This window comes from Motacilla alba, chromosome 3, assembly GCF_015832195.1.
Source record: "Motacilla alba alba isolate MOTALB_02 chromosome 3, Motacilla_alba_V1.0_pri, whole genome shotgun sequence".
Lineage (NCBI taxonomy): Eukaryota > Metazoa > Chordata > Aves > Passeriformes > Motacillidae > Motacilla > Motacilla alba.
Genome location: NC_052018.1, coordinates 41548411 through 41564628, shown reverse-complemented (window position 1 = coordinate 41564628; position 16218 = coordinate 41548411). Strand labels below are relative to the sequence as shown.

General features: G+C 34.1%; 1 protein-coding gene across 5 annotated transcripts in view; it reads left to right on the top strand.

Annotated features, from left to right (window-relative positions):
* The window catches only part of ASCC3 (activating signal cointegrator 1 complex subunit 3), a 249137-nt gene that overhangs the window by 156480 nt on the left and 76439 nt on the right, over positions 1–16218 (top strand). For all 5 annotated transcript variants that reach the window (XM_038133665.1, XM_038133663.1, XM_038133661.1 and 2 more), the window contains 6 exons: positions 528–647; positions 4615–4779; positions 5616–5702; positions 7918–8094; positions 10103–10328; positions 14030–14184. In XM_038133665.1, coding sequence (XP_037989593.1) covers positions 528–647; positions 4615–4779; positions 5616–5702; positions 7918–8094; positions 10103–10328; positions 14030–14184 — 930 coding nt within the window. The remainder of the gene's footprint in view (positions 1–527; positions 648–4614; positions 4780–5615; positions 5703–7917; positions 8095–10102; positions 10329–14029; positions 14185–16218) is intronic.

Genomic DNA, 16218 nt, shown 5'->3' with positions numbered 1-16218 from the left:
AAGGACTGTGTATAAAGGGATTGCCAAGTATGTGCCAAGTATGAGGAAGAAAAAGCCTAAAGATTCTTGGTATCATTTTACTTAGGATCTGATGGTACTTTCACATTGGCATGATGAAATTAATCTTTTAAATCTAGATTTTTTTCAAGTACTCTTCTTTTAACTACCTTGACCATATCCACTACTGAATAATTTTGGTTTCTTTGTCTTTTTATTTTTATAACAAGCTTGCTCAATAACATCTTTTAATTGTAAAAAATTGTAAGTGGTGTACAAAAGATCATTTATGGTCACTGTATCTATAGTATTGTGTCAAAGCAACCCATGTTATTACATGTTCACAAGATAAATTTGCATAAATTGTTCAAGTTATTGTTTTAGGATTATTTCAAAATTATGCAAGTTGGAAATATCTCAATACTTTTTTTAATCTTGTGCTAATACTCTGAATTCCATGTGTTTTCAGCCAAGTACTTATGTATAACTGTAACATATATACTTAATTTTGTCTCTTCTCCTATTTCCAGATTGCTCTTGGCACAGTAACTAATGTGGAAGAAGCAGTAAAGTGGATAAGTTACACTTATCTTTATGTACGGATGAGAGCAAATCCATTAGTATATGGCATCAGTCACAAAGCTTATCAGGTATAAAATGCATTTTAAAAAAATCTGTAACCTGTTCTGAGTCTCTAATCCTTCCCTGATGTGAGGATAAATATTTGCTATTTCTACTTAACCTGACATCAGCAATTCTTTTTAAAGTGCTTAGAAAAAGGAAGATATTTTCTGTAGCAGAGTGTTTTTAACACTGAATTATGAGGCCCCTTCTGTTCACATAAAAATACAGTTTAACTGGTGAAGTTATGCTCCAAAGGACACCATTCATTCTTATCACACCTTTACTGTAACTTAGGCTGTTTTCAGTGTTTCAGTTTTGTAGACTAGATAGAAATGATAAAAGAAAGCATTTTTGAGTTGTTTGATTCCCGCTCACCCCTGTCAGCTTTTGTTTTAGAATGTTTCTTGGTATAATAATTTATAAGCCATAAAATAAAAATTTTAATTGGGTGATATTTTCTATCATATTATTTATTAATTATAATATTTTTATTAATTTGTTTGGAATTTTTTGGTGTATATTTACAAGCATTCAATGCTGTTATATGAATCAGAGCACATTTACATAAGGGGGTTTTTCCAAGTTTTTTCCATATTCTGTAAATTTTTAGGAAGATTAATAGTTTACAGATTATCTAAATATTATTACCTTTTTTCTTTGTACAATTATTTATAAGCATTTAATGTTAACATGGTTAGACACAGTTAATTGAGCCTAAAGCAGGGCAAACTCACAAGTGTATGGTAACTGCAGTTTATTTCACAGCAAGGATCCGTTTTGTGACTTTGTAATTTATTTTGACATAGTGAGCAGCAGTTTGTTAGATCATGGTGACGTGTAGAGGTATATGTCAGCTGACAGTTGTTTGGTATTTTTTTTGTCTCTGATAGTGGAAACTGCAGTGGAAATAGGTGTGCTATTGCTTAAGGAAGCTTCTGCAGACACCTTTAGACCTCTGGTCATCTCAAATTTCTTTTCTATAAAAAGCCATACTGTTACATTACCATATGTTAATGTAACAGTATATAACACAGACCACAAAGTAATAGATAAATGAGAACCAAAAATTAATTTGCTAGTGAGAAGAATGTTGTTGTCCCACTAATATAAATTCTGGTTTTTGTTTCACTATCAAGCTCTAGATTAAAAGAAATGTAACCGTGGTGATAATAAGTGTAAAAAAAAGCAATAACAGAAATGTCTTTTATTAATTTTAAAAGTAATTAATAGGATTTTCTCCCCTTCCCCCTGCTGTAGTGTTTCTGTTCAGCTGCTGAGAAAGTGAGGATTGTTCCACTAACCTTCTTTCTACTCCTTTGGATTTGATGTGCTAATATTAGACATTCATATTTTTGAGTTAAGGTAGTAACAAATTACATCAATGTGAAGTGTTACCCATTCATGTAGGAGCAAAACCAACGCAAATCCCCTTGTTTTCTATATAAACCAGTTTTAAACCTCAAAGCTTATGTGTGATAGAGAGTATATGAATGCTCTAGTGCCGGTATAAGCAAAACTTTGGTCAGCTAGACCAGTCTGGGTATAGGTATCCAATTTTCGTAATTGGTGTCTTAGTGTACTTTAGTAATTGCAGTATGCCAGTTTCGGTCTGTTTTTACTGACAGTGTTACCCATTCAGAATCACTACGTCCCTCGTGGATCACATTTCCTAGTTGTTAGATGAGACTGAGATTATTGAAACTCATTCCCCATTCCCTTTCCACTGGCACTCACCACATCCAGAAATTATACTTCAGGGCACCCACACAATAGGGTGCACGTCTTTGGAGCCCCATATGTTGTCTCCAGGATCTTTCTGGGCTACACCCAGGAGCGAGCTACTGCAGGTCCACTGCTTTGATTTGGGATTTTTCAAGTTCCAATAATGCCTCTTACTGATTCATGAAAATGGCCAAAATTGATAATGAGCAGCAAGAGAAAATGAAGAATGGAAGGAAAAAGTGGAGCATATGCAAATGTTGTATTAGTGAAGCCAGTAGTATGAATTACAGGCATTTCCTCATACTTCTGGGGTTCCATTGAAAAGGCGCCTGGATTAAAAAAACTTCTTTGTCTATTTTCTCTTCTTTTTGGTTCCATTCTTTGGTGTTCCCACAGTTAAGCAGAGCTTTTTACCACCATAAAACTTATGTCTAGATATAAAAATCAGAGGAACTTGTGCCCAGCATTTCTCTCAGTAAGTTAGAGGAAAGCAATGTGGATAATAATGTACTTTATAATGAATAGTAATGTACTTTATCTTTTAAATTTTCATATGCATACTCCAGACCTGCTCAATTTCTTACTGTGGACATGCCAAAGCTCATTTGAAAGAGAATGGCTTAAAGCTGTTCTAGGCTGGATCCTTTATTCTGAGGATTTCTAATTATGCAAGTTCAACAGGAAGGGTGCTAACCATGGATTCTCTAAACTCAAATATTGTTTCACAGCTTTTTCAAGTTGGTGACCTTTCCTTTAAAGTTAAAACTTTGTAAAAATGTCAGTGTGCTATTGCAGCTTCAGCTTTTATGTAAGGCAAAAGATTGGCAGGTACTTTGGACTGGCAAAGGAGTGGGGAGTAATTTTGGTATTTTTTTAATTTTTTCCTCCATGATACTTTTAAAAAATCTTGAACATGTGGCATCTAGATCACTGTTTTTTGACCAACTCTACTCTGAAATCTGACCTCAATGCATGACTTACTATTGAGAAAAGAAGTCTAGAGTCTAGACCTTTGCCGTCTTAGCTTTTGACATGAAACTAAGGCAAGCCATAACTAAGGAGAAACAGCTTCAGGGTAACTGGCAAACATGGAATGTTAGGAACTAGTCTCCAGCTGCTTTGTGGGGATGACTACGTTTGTCTGCAGCTTCACCAACCGTGAGATGATGTACTTCTGCACAAAGGTGAAACTGAATCCTGGCCCAGGGAAAACCAGAGCAAACCAAGGCACAATTCTTAAAGCCTGCTCCTTTTTGCTGTCTTGGCCATGTATCTCTGTTTCAGATTTACCCAGAGGGCTGGTATAACTTATTCTGTGGAAATCTGAACTATACACGAGCCCTGAAATAAGAATACTGCCTGTGGACTAGAACAGTGTTTCAGTCCTTAAAACTAATTATTGCTTGTGTAATTAGAGCCATATCTCAGGTGTGTATACCAGAAGGTTAACATAACCATGAATTCCTTTTCACTCATCCCTGTCAGTGTGGGTATCCCAGGTGCCTGATGTGGAAACACACAATTATACAGCAGTCCTACTCAGATGGGAGCTTTGCCCAGCCTTTTATGTACTAATGAGATAATGTGCATTATTATTAGGACAAAATGTCCAAGTTCCTGAACTTTGATATAAATAGAAGTGATGTTGGGCGCAGGAAGCTCCTTGGTGTGCTTTTAACATGAATGTTACTGTACATCTGTAACTCACTAATTAGAATATCCCAATTAACATACCAAAGGCTTTTGGGGATGTTAAAGGTTTTTTTGCTAGGAAACATTTAAGCCGTGCAATTTGAAGCTTAATCTTTTATCAATGCTATTAAAGCCATCCTCATGTCAGCTACACAGGATGGTATATCTTCAGCCATTTTCATAAACAGAAGGTGCCATAAGATGACATGTTTTTTTGAAATGATACAGTAATGATAATTCAATGAAAAATATGTTATCATTAAAACATCTTTCAAAATTTTCAATATAAATTTGTTTCATAATCATACTACTGTTTCATAAATTGTATTGGTCTCCATTGTAAGGATAGTCCCAAATACTTGTAAAATAAATTTTAATCTGATTATTTTGTCCTGTACATACAGGTTTTGGTCAGTAATGTCAATGTAACTGTTATTAATGAGATCTTAAGAAAGTTATGATTTAATAACTGTACCTTCATTTTATCAGATTTTTGACTTTGTGTGACTGGATTACCTCAAGAAAATTATATCTTTAATACTTATTTTATTCAAATAAATGTGTGTGTTTCATGTCTAGATGGATCCAGGTCTAGAAAAGCACAGAGAACAATTGGTTATTGAAGTTGGCAGAAAACTGGACAAAGCTCGCATGATTCGCTTTGAAGAACGGACTGGCTTTTTTTCTTCAACAGATTTAGGCAGAACTGCCAGCCACTACTATATTAAATACAATACTATAGAGGTAAAAGATGATGTCCCGTTTCTGGAGGGTTTTTTCCTTCTTTTTTTAACATATGCCTAAAATAGTTGTAAGATATTACAGAATATGTAGCTGATTTGTTCACTGAATTTTCAAATCATATTTACTGAAATGGGGGGAGAGGAAACAGGAAAAAGAAAGAAACTAAATATCAAGCAATACTGAAAATTTAGACTCACTGTGAGGTGAGATTTGAAATTTCTATCAGCTTTTTGACTTCTGTAGAAGAATTATAAGAAACATTTTGATATTCATGTTGTGTGCAACCATTGGTACATTGTACTGTCTGATAACTGATGACCTTCTCTGGGAGAAAGTCCTATCATGTTGACAACCTTGAACAACTTCTGGTGCTGTAATCAGATTGTGTTGAAAACATGTACAAAATTTTGTAGTATTAGAAACTTGATTTGATGTACACATTCGACTGAAAATATTTTCTTTCTTAGCAAATAAGTGTTTTTCTCGAATAAAAGCTAAAGACTCAGCTTTAATAATTTTTAACTGTATACTGTCACTATGTATAATTAGTCTCACATACTTTTTCAGTCAGATATGTCCTAGACTTTTTTTTTAAGTGGCCACATTGCATGTCTCCCGATTTTGGGGTGGCCAAGGCAGTGGGAGGGATTGTTTTTCTGAAACTGCTGAAATGTCATTATGGAATTTGTTCCTGTTTAAATTGCATCACCCCAGTCTTCCAATAACTTGCATTTTAGCCTTATATGCTTTTAAGCTCTTGGCTAATGTTTCTTTGTTTCCTGCTATATGTGTATTTTTATTTTCAGTGACAAATCAATTCTTTTTATTTTTAATAGACTTTCAATGAATTGTTTGATGCTCATAAAACTGAAGGCGATATTCTTGCTATAGTATCAAAAGCTGAAGAGTTTGAACAGATAAAGGTAAAGTTAAAGAATTTCTTGAAGCTAGACACTTCTGTAGTACTTACTCCATAAATACTGTCTACAGACACAAGTTTTGTTAAATGCTAAGCACCATTATAAAATGTTTTCTAAGTAAACATAATATGCTCTCGCTCAAATTTGTACGTAGTTCAGCTTGAACTGTAGAGCACATTTAATAGCCAGTTATAGATCTTTGAGTAATTCTTTTAAATGCTTTTAAGAACTTTTCAGCTCTTCAATTATTAACAGGTGAAGCCAAGTGTCCATTTGAATAGTGTGCCGAGGGATGAGACAGTTTCTCTGTTTGAAGTTTAAGGCATTACTGGATGTCTCCCTGAACAGTTTGCTTTATAAGGAATGAGGCAGGACTCACTGAAGTGAACTCTGATATATTTTCTGTAGGGAGCATTATTAGATTGGCAGAATGATAAATTCTCATAAATTCAAATCTGAAATCTAGAAAGTTGTCATGACAGATTTTACTCGGGCTAGAAGATTACTGTTCTATTGTACTCAGTTCAATTCCAACCTCCCTTTTTGCCTCCCGTGTGGGTAGGACACAAGGCAATGCATTTCAAGCTGGCATGAGCTTGTTTGCCCATGCTTCCATCTCACAGAGGTACGAGCCAGACTCCACAGGGTTTGTTAGCTTGGGCTCATTGCCATTTTACCACAATTATACAACTTGCAGATCAAAGCTGGCTCTCATTCACCTGGCTCTGTGAGCTGACAGTGTGAATCCCTCACCATCTACATATTTACATATTTGCACACATTGTCTGGGTATTACCGTCTCTTTATCTAATGGAGGAATTCTATTTTGCTGTAATCTCTTCTATTATAGAAGATAATAAGCAGTGAGGTTTCACAGTCATACATGGAACATTTTCCAAGCTAGAGGGGTTTTTTTTATGATAGTGATAATGCTTGACTAGGTCTAAATTTAGTGTAATTTAATATTTAAAAGGAAAGCATATGGAAAATATCATGTGATATGTTTCTGTATTTTTAATAAAGTTAGTAGTGATGCTTCTTGACTAAAGCACAGTTTTTCTAGTTTACTTTCTCAGATTTATATGGTAAGGCATCAGTGCACCGTCATTTCCAGATTTTTGTGATTCATTTGCTGTGCAGCTCCGAATGTTAAAATGAATAACTGATTTTCACAATAATTGCTCAGGATTTGCGCCTCTGTGTGATAGAAATGGTGACTTTTGATAAATTAATCATTTTCTCATAATGCCTTTAAAAATTCTGAATTTTAAGATATGTAATTTACCAGTAGCTGAAATACAGATCTGGATAAGACCTGTACTTGCGCTGCGCAAGAGCAGAAAAAATTATCAAAAATGTTGTTGTTAGCAGAGCGTAATATTCCCCTGAAAGGGGAGTCATTTATGATGATTCTGTGCTTCATGTCTTTCTTTCCTGTGGGACTAGTCACTAGAAAGTTGGGGATTTTAACCCAATTGTCTTAGGGTCTTTTGCATGTCAGATAGTCAGGTCCAAATGAAAATTACTTTCAGATGGTTCCCTGCAGGGACCAAACATTTACCCTCTTCAAATAAGTTTTACACTAACAGACTATCAGTAAGTCAAAGAATATGCAGATTTATGCTGGTTTTGCCATGTAAGGGTCATCAGTTAGAATGTGAAATGTTATGCATTATTCAAACCATAGATATTAATATTTCTTTACTCATATTAAGACTTAATCTTATTAACAGTGAAAATTTTAATATGATGAATCATAGTACTTCACAGTTTTGAGTTTAAAAATGTATTATATCACATGCAAACTGTGTAGCTGTAATGAGTACATTTAATGTTAATTCAAGATTGCCCTAATCCACATGGACAGAAGTTTTACTCTGGTCAAATAAAAAATAAAATCTCATCAGCTGAAGGATGGCAAGGTCACAAGATTCAATTTTTGTGGCATATCAAATTTTTGTATGTCAATGGCAACCTTAATAGATGGTGAGGAATAACAAAATGTAATTGTGTCCCTATTAAGATAGTTTCAATTATGGTCTGTTAGCTACATTGTGAAAGATGTAGATTTTCTGCTTTTTTTCTTCTTTTTTTTCTCCTTAAAACTAGAGACTCCATTTAAAAGTAATATAACTATATTATAAGGAAAATTTGATGGCAGTGTAAAAATTTTCATTGAATTGCTTCAGCCTCTTCATAATGTGTAATTGTGTTGTAGGTAAGAGAAGAAGAAATAGAAGAGCTAGATACCTTACTAAATGATTTCTGTGAACTTCCTGCTCCAGGAGGTGTGGAAAACAATTATGGAAAAATTAATATCCTGCTTCAAACGTACATCAGCAGAGGGGAGATGGACAGCTTCTCCCTTATTTCAGATTCTGCATATGTTGCACAGGTAAAAATAGTATTTTCTACATATTTGTTGCTGACTTCTGCTGTTTCAATTCTCCCAAATATTTACAATTATACAAGTAGTCCCCGATCTGCATCTTTTTCATATATTTTTGTGCAAGTTTCTTTGAAAATCAGAGCCTTGTGTTTGTGCATGCATGTGAGCTATAACGCTTCAGCAGAAAAGTTTTGCGAAAGGCTACCTTGGGACACTATGGCAGGTTTTGTTAATTATGAATGCCCTTTTTTGTTTGTAGTACCCATGTAGTCTTATTTTATTTAGTTCCTCTAACTGTGATTGCACAGAAATTATATTCTCTAAATTTCAGGATTTTCTTCTAAATGGGAAAAACTGCTGCAATCTATTTTTATGCTTTGTGTGTTTCTATACTTCATTCTGCAAAACATATTTTGTGTTTGAGTCACATACCTTGGTTTACTCACGAAAGACATGCTATTGTAATTCTGTTGCTAGATGTAATCTGGCAAAAAATGTGCAGATTGACATAACAGTCTATGTATTTGTTTGTTGGCTTCATCTGACACCTCAAGGGTTGATTGTAACACAGCATGTTTAGTTACCACACATAGGCAGGTACAGAGGGCGACAGACACAGAGATCTATTTAGACAACTGTGACCCTAAAATATGGTACCTTTTAGCCCATCTCGCTCTCACTCTTCTTTTTTATATTATATAGTCAGCAGAGATGTTGCATGGAATTATTTTTGTCTCATCCTTACAAAACTGCTTTGGAAAGAGTTAATCTAAAAGTTGCATTTAGTTGGTGCTAAAGATGAGATTTAAATATTCAAAATTATACATAGTCTTTAGCAACATTTTCATAATAGCATAAGCTTTTTCAGAAATGTTTGTATTTTGTAGCACGTATGAGTATAAATGAGAAAATGCTGAATTGATTGTTCACATCATAAAAATTGTGGCACTTGCACAGCAAAATCATTTTCAGTAGGATCCTTTTAATCTTTGCTTTCAAGGCGATTGCTTTTATTTGTCTGTCTCATTTATAGCATGTTTAGTGAGGCAACATGGTCTTCTTCTCATATCTTCATAAACTGTACTTATGGAACCAGTGCTACAAAGTGTTGATTTTTTTTTCACTTGGATAGTGAGTATTAAGAAAATTTTTCATCCTTCCTAAGTAAGAGGAATGTGCTTCTTTAGTAACATATGCTTCCTATCACAACCAAATAATTTTCTATTTTTTATTCCCGTTGGCATAGCAGAGCCAGTAGGGAATGATTATATTCTATTCAATGAATCAAGAACATAATTCCTAATCCAGACATAGTACTGGTAGGGCAAAAAAAAAAACTTTAAAAAAGCATAGCTTCATAATACAGCTTGAAAAGTTTATGAAAGGAATACCATAACTTAGGTTTTCAGGATAAGACTGACCTCATTCAAACTTATGTTAATAATTATTTTTCCAAGTCCAAAGCATATTTGTACAGTTTGGTTATACATTATTCTCAGAATATAGTAAATGTTTTTAAACATTCACTGCTGCTAAGCTTCTGTGCAAATGTTGTGAAATTCAGTGTGAGATGGGATGCTATTACAGAAACATAAACTAGAAAATAACAAAACTGGAATTTCCATATAAAGTGAATTTTCAGGTGTCTGTTATGGGGGGGTACATTAAGTGAATTTGCTTCAGAAGTGATTGATACACAATAAATTTAGAACTTCATAATGTTATCATAACTGTGATCAAAGTTCTATGGCAGACCTAACACTACAATTTTAATTGGTTGCACATGTTTCTTTTCATAATTTCAGAATGTAGCCATGAGGTAGTTATGCCACTAGACAGTGATAGAAAAAATAGTTTTCAAAAATGTTTGAAATCAGTTCGAAAAGAAAAATCTATTGTTATGGTTTGTCAAAGATGAGTCTATGGGATCCTTTTCATTTTACAAAGAATATTGAGAGAATTACAACAGTTTTGCCTTTTTTGGTTGTTTTTTTTTTTCTTTTTCACTTTCCAGAATGCAGCTCGTATTGTTCGAGCTCTTTTTGAGATTGCCCTGAGGAAACGTTGGCCTGCCATGACTTATCGGCTACTGAACCTCAGCAAAGTCATTGACAAGCGGCTCTGGGGCTGGGTGAGCCCTCTGAGGCAGTTCTCAGTGCTACCACCATCCGTCCTCTCCAAGCTGGAGGAGAAGAATCTCACCATAGACAAGATGAAGGACATGAGAAAAGATGAAATAGGTGAGAAACCAGCAAGGCTGATCTGCTTAAACCATTAGAAAACAATGGGCAAGTAAGAACTAAATCTGAGCCATGCATCAATATTCCCACTCTGGTCTGGAAGCCATGTAGACACATACCACACATTAATATGGTTTGTCCAATAAAGAAGGTTTTTCCAGTCTCCACAGCTTGTAAAATGGCACAGCTCTGAGGATAAGGACAGCCCATGTCCTGGTAGTCACAGAACACAGATGGAAAGGAGATGTCTGTTGATAAGTATTTAGGTATATATGTGTATATATGCATATTTATGTTGACCTGTGTGCTTCCCTTTTTGCCACCTTACGTAACACACTACTATAAAAGGCATCTGTTTACTTTTGCCAGTTGGCACAATGTGGCCTTATTTCTTTAACTATTAACATGAAAAAGAATAAAACCAGATTATTACATCCAGGTATGCTATCAGTAAATGGCCTTCTTCTGAAAGACTGCATTAATTTTCATTGAACATGGAGAATTCATTGTCACTGGTGTCACTGCAACAAAACCTTAATGGAATTTTTTAAAGGATTTGACAGTCCAATAATGAGAAAATCCACAAGCCTACTGATAGACATAATGACAATTTCCAGTAAGTCTGTATAAACTGTTGTGCATAAACTGCCCACCAGCTGGTTGAAGTCGAAAAAAAAATGTAATGCATTTCACTTGTAATGTATTTCTTTTCCTGTAGTGTATTTTTTTTATCTGGACTTCATTTGCACCTGCTATTACCAACATTTTGTTTTATTTGATAAACAAAATGCCATTTTTTAAAAAATCTAATTTTAGAATAAAAATACCATTTATACTCACTGCTTAGAAGCTGTCGCATCTAACTTAATATTTCTTTCATTTGCAGGAGTACTACATTGCTAGCTTGGAAAACTTTGTGCCTAATCTAGGCTGAAAAGAGTTAAATAAATATGTATAAGTTTGCAGAATAAGATGCTATATTTTCATTTAATAAGTTAAACTAAAAGACTATGACAAAATTCTAGATGCTTACTTTAAGTGCATTTTAATATAGTAATGTTTAATGTATTAAAACCATTGCATTTTATTTGAAATGCTAGCATTATAGTTTTTTATTCAGAAGTGTTATAGCACTTTTTAATTCAGTATTAATTTTTTGTGTATTTGTGATGCCTTTTAATGCTTAGTGTTCTTTTCCATTAATTGTATTTGTGGGTTTTTTATTTTGTTGTTGTTGTTTGGTTTTGTGGAGCTGTTTTTAGTTCGTGGGGAGTTTTTTTGTTAGTTTTTGTTCTGTTTGGGTTTGGTTTTTTTAATTGTTCTTTCTCCCCATACCCCCACTTGAGAAGCAGGATACTTTGTGTAAAAATACAAAACCAGTTTTGCTTCCTTCAGTGTATTGGAACCAGTACTGAGAAGATGGAAATGTATTTATAAATACCTGCAATTTGTCTGGTTCTGGTTTATATTAACTTAGTTGGAAAGTAGATGAGACATGGGATTTGACTGTAAAAATAGGTCACTGCTGACCCTACATAATGATATTTCATGTTCTTCAGCCTTATAAATATCAGAGAAAGTTGATCTGTGTTATCTCTGTGAGGTAGTTGCTTGGCACACTTCCTCCTGTCTGGCCTCTCTTTCTGAGGTGTGTGAAGGAAGCCACCGTATTTTTATTTCAAATTCTAAGCCGTGTTGAAATGAGGAAAGGCACAACCTTCCAGGCACTGCCTTGTTTTCTTACCCCACAGGGCTAGTTTCAGTGTTAGTGTTTCTTGCTTTTTAAGTGTTATGGAGACCTTGGAGATAGAGGAGATAGAGTAACAAAGACAGGAGCTAGCTGGCTAATTCAGCCCATGGCTTAGGGAGAGACAAAAGCATCAGATGGGTGGAGAGCATGTTGTGTGCACAGATCCTGGATTCCAGGGTACCATGAATGGATCAACACCAATCTATGAGCTATTGCAGTGTAACCATGGTGTTTCCAGAAAGCCAGGAAATCACTGTGCTAGCTGAGATAAACCATCCCTTTTTTTTTTTTTTTTTTTCAGAATGCAGATGAAAAACATTTTAGAATAATCTTTTTTTTTAAGACATGCCTATTTCATTCATTAGCTTTTTTTCAGAGAGTTTAAATATTTCTTAAATGCCATTGATGGTTTCTCATAATGTGACTATTAAAAAGAAAAAGGAGAGAGCTTAAGGAGGAAGAGTTTTATCATATTTTGTAAAATTTGGGAGAGGAGCCTTATTTTCCCCTAGCACATAACTGTAAAAGGACATCAGTGCTGTCCTGTACAAACACAGTTCATCTCACACATGTAGATAAAGTGATTTTTGCCGTGATACTAAAATGGGGGTTTTGAGTCATATCTTAGAATATTTGTCATCTGCCTTTATTTAACATGATTTCTGAAGTTTTACCTCTAACTGCAAAAGCTAGTCCCTGTGCAAGTATGCTGAAACACTGCATGTATCATCCAAGTGTACCATCATAAGGGGTTTGGTTTTAATAACCCACTTATTGGAGGTGCAATTGTTTTACCAAACAAATTAAACTGATTAAATATGTATTAAAGCCTTTAGTTAGGGGTTTGATTCTTAAGCAAGGTCACCATTCATTACTTTAGAGTATAAACACCTGTGTGAGACAAATCTATCTGCCAATTTGTTAAATAAGAAAAACTGAAAAGGGAAAGTCAGTATCAATAAAAAATACCAGTTTCAAGATGCTGTGCTCATAGATGTCTTGTAATTGTAAGGAAAGGTTTGTATCACCTTCTCACTTTGCACATTATGAAAATAATAGGACTTCTCCTTTTTTGAATTTTTTGAATTTTTTTTAATGGATAAGTATGCACAGAGCCACATATGTGGCTCCACATAATATAGAGCCACATATTATGCTCCACATAATTACATTACAATTTCAGTGAAAATGTAGTAAATAAACCATATTTTCCTAAATAAGCCAGAAGGTGGAATAATTTCAGTAAAAAAAGAAATGACTGCTGCATATTTTGTTTTATATTCAAAATGAAGAGCAAGGGAAGAGAGATTTGAGCTGTAAAATACAAGTAGGACATTTTTCTAAATAAATAAAATCACTTTATTGCCCTAATTACCATGATTACAATAGAAAATAAAAAAATACTGCAACATTTAATTTTTCCTTTGTCTCAGTTACACACTGGTATATTCTCACAGATCAGAGCTGCTGTGGGATGTTTACTTGCGTGCATTTTTAACCTATTAAGTACCTTTTTTCAGTTTTATGAAAAGCATTCTGTCTGCTTTGAGTCACTACGCAGAAATTGTAGAAGTTGAATTAAGTAAAAAGTTGGTATTTGTGCTCTGAAAAAGAATGATATGGCTTGATAAGAGCCTGGTCTAAATATAAGTGAAGGAGAGAGAACTAGCTTGACACAATATTTTCAGTGTGAATTCTTAATAGTTATTTTAACCCCTTAGTTATAGCCAGCTAGGGGGTTAATACTGATTTTTCAAGGCTCTAAATTGCTAATTCAAGTTAAGTATTACAAAATATTCAGACATGCTAGGTCAAGAGAGTCAGACATTTATGTACCCTGGAGCAAAACAAGCAAGCAATAATACTGCTCTCTAAAAGCCTATTTGAAAGTCAGAGTTGTATGCTTTTTCCTGGAAATGCGAATTCGTTACACCTGATGTTTTCTTGTCAGGTCATATGCTGCATCATGTGAAAATTGGGTTAAAGGTAAAACAGTGTGTCCATCAAATACCCTCCATCATAATGGAAGCAACGATCCAGCCAATCACCCGCACTGTGCTCCGAGTTCGGCTGAACATCGCTCCTGACTTCACCTGGAATGACCAGGTAAAAACAGAGGGAGGACGAGGCAAGAGAAGAAGCATTAGTTTAGTTTCAGTGAAGGAGATGATCACTGCATGTCCGTAGCTTTTGGGATTTTTTTAAAAGCATTTATTTTAGCTAAAAAGCAAATTTGATAATAGGAATGGGAAGATCTTTATGACTGTTGTTGAAGAAAGCAGGCAATGGTCATCTTTTCATTTCTGTTAAGCTATGTAAGATTGGGCTGTGTATAACACGTTGTGGCAAATGCTTAATACTGAATATTTACAGCAGTCACACACAGATTAGAGTTATGTGCTCCGAAAGGAAGACATGCAAGAAAAAGGGAGACATGAATGGCTCTCTGAACTATGAATGAATGTCAAACACAGAAAAGCTTTGAAATGCAGTTCATGTATGCCAGGTTCTCCTGTTCCTCCTGGCTTCACCAATATACATTTACAATATCAGTGCCTTTTTCTGCTGGGACTCATCTGAACAAAAAAAACCCTGAGATACATTTGGAATTATGTTCATCCGTATTTTCTAGTCCAAATTTATATGAAAGGAGTTGTACCAGTTTCACATTTAGCTATACACACATCCTTTGATTCAGAATATGTTCATTAGAAATACATTTGAGATAAATCTAAATGAAACATAAATGTCCACATGGGGGCATTGTATTGTTGCTGTTACTTCTGAAACTTTCTGCAGGGAAGAAAGATACCTCCATGGGCAAACATAATTTTCTTCTTTTAGACTTAGTAAATTTATGCTTAAGATAAATTATTTGAAATGTGGATCTTAAGTATCCACATATCTGTTCTTTTATTTAAAGTATCTGTTCTTTTATTAAAAATTAATTTTAAAATCCCTTAGATTACAATTTTTACCTTAATCATAATTAAATGAGTGTTTTATTCCACAAATATTTAAATTACTTTATAATTTATTTTCCCTGATGAAAGGTGGTTTAATTTCTTGTGGAAGTTTCAAGTTACCTTATAAATGGGATATTAGCAATCAAAATATAGAAAGTTTGATTTTGTTTGCCACCTAGATTTACTGAAGAAATATTTGAATGGATTCCTAACTTGAATTATTTACGTGCAATACTTCAGAAGGAAAAGAAAGAATTACTTTTTAGGATTGAAACAAGTTTTCATTGTGCAGTTCATCCACTTTACCTTTAGTCTGCTAAAGACAAAAAATTACTGTTCTTCATATTAAACTTTATCTTAATACAAAGTAATTTCTCAATCTATTATTAGGTTTTTCTAAAAAACCTAGGTTCTATATCTTTACAGGTTGGAAAGGGGTCCCCACAAATTATACTGTTGTTTTGATTCTGAACTTCTAAATTTAGAGCAAAAGTTTGTCACAAGTCTATTTTCTGTCATGATCCCTTTACACGATTTTTGTCATGATTGCTTTTGAAACATTGTGATTGATGTATCAATTAAGCTTATGGAGATCTTTTTATGCGAATTTATTTATTGGTCATCATAAAAACTTGGAAAAGTTTATTTTTCTTTTTTTTATTACTGTAATGTGGTGTTGATTTTCCTGTTTCTTCTGCAAATGAAGCTTCTATCACAGTAAATAACTAAAGCTGTTAAATTTTAATAGTCTCTGAAATGAATAGCTGTCTCAAATTCAAGCAAAAACACTTTGAAACTGCTTCTCTATCATCACATTATTTTAACAAGCTTCTCAGCAGATGGCTGTAGAAACTTACCAGTATACCTGTATTCAGTACAAAAGTGAGTTGCTAAAAAAACCTATCTAAAGCACTGCAGGAATCAAATAAAACCAGTTATGAAAACTTTAAATGCCATGCTTAGCTGAAATACCCTGCTTGGCTAACATTTCATGGTTTTAAGATTGTTCCTTTACCCAGATAATTAATTCTATGATGATCTCATCACAAACTTTGTGCTTGACGTTACAAGAGAAAGAGATGTTTTTGTGAGACATCAGCTTGATCTTTAGTTTTCAGTACAGGGAACCCTTAAGTTCAGTAAAAGTGTGTGAGCCAAATCCCAGATTTTTTTT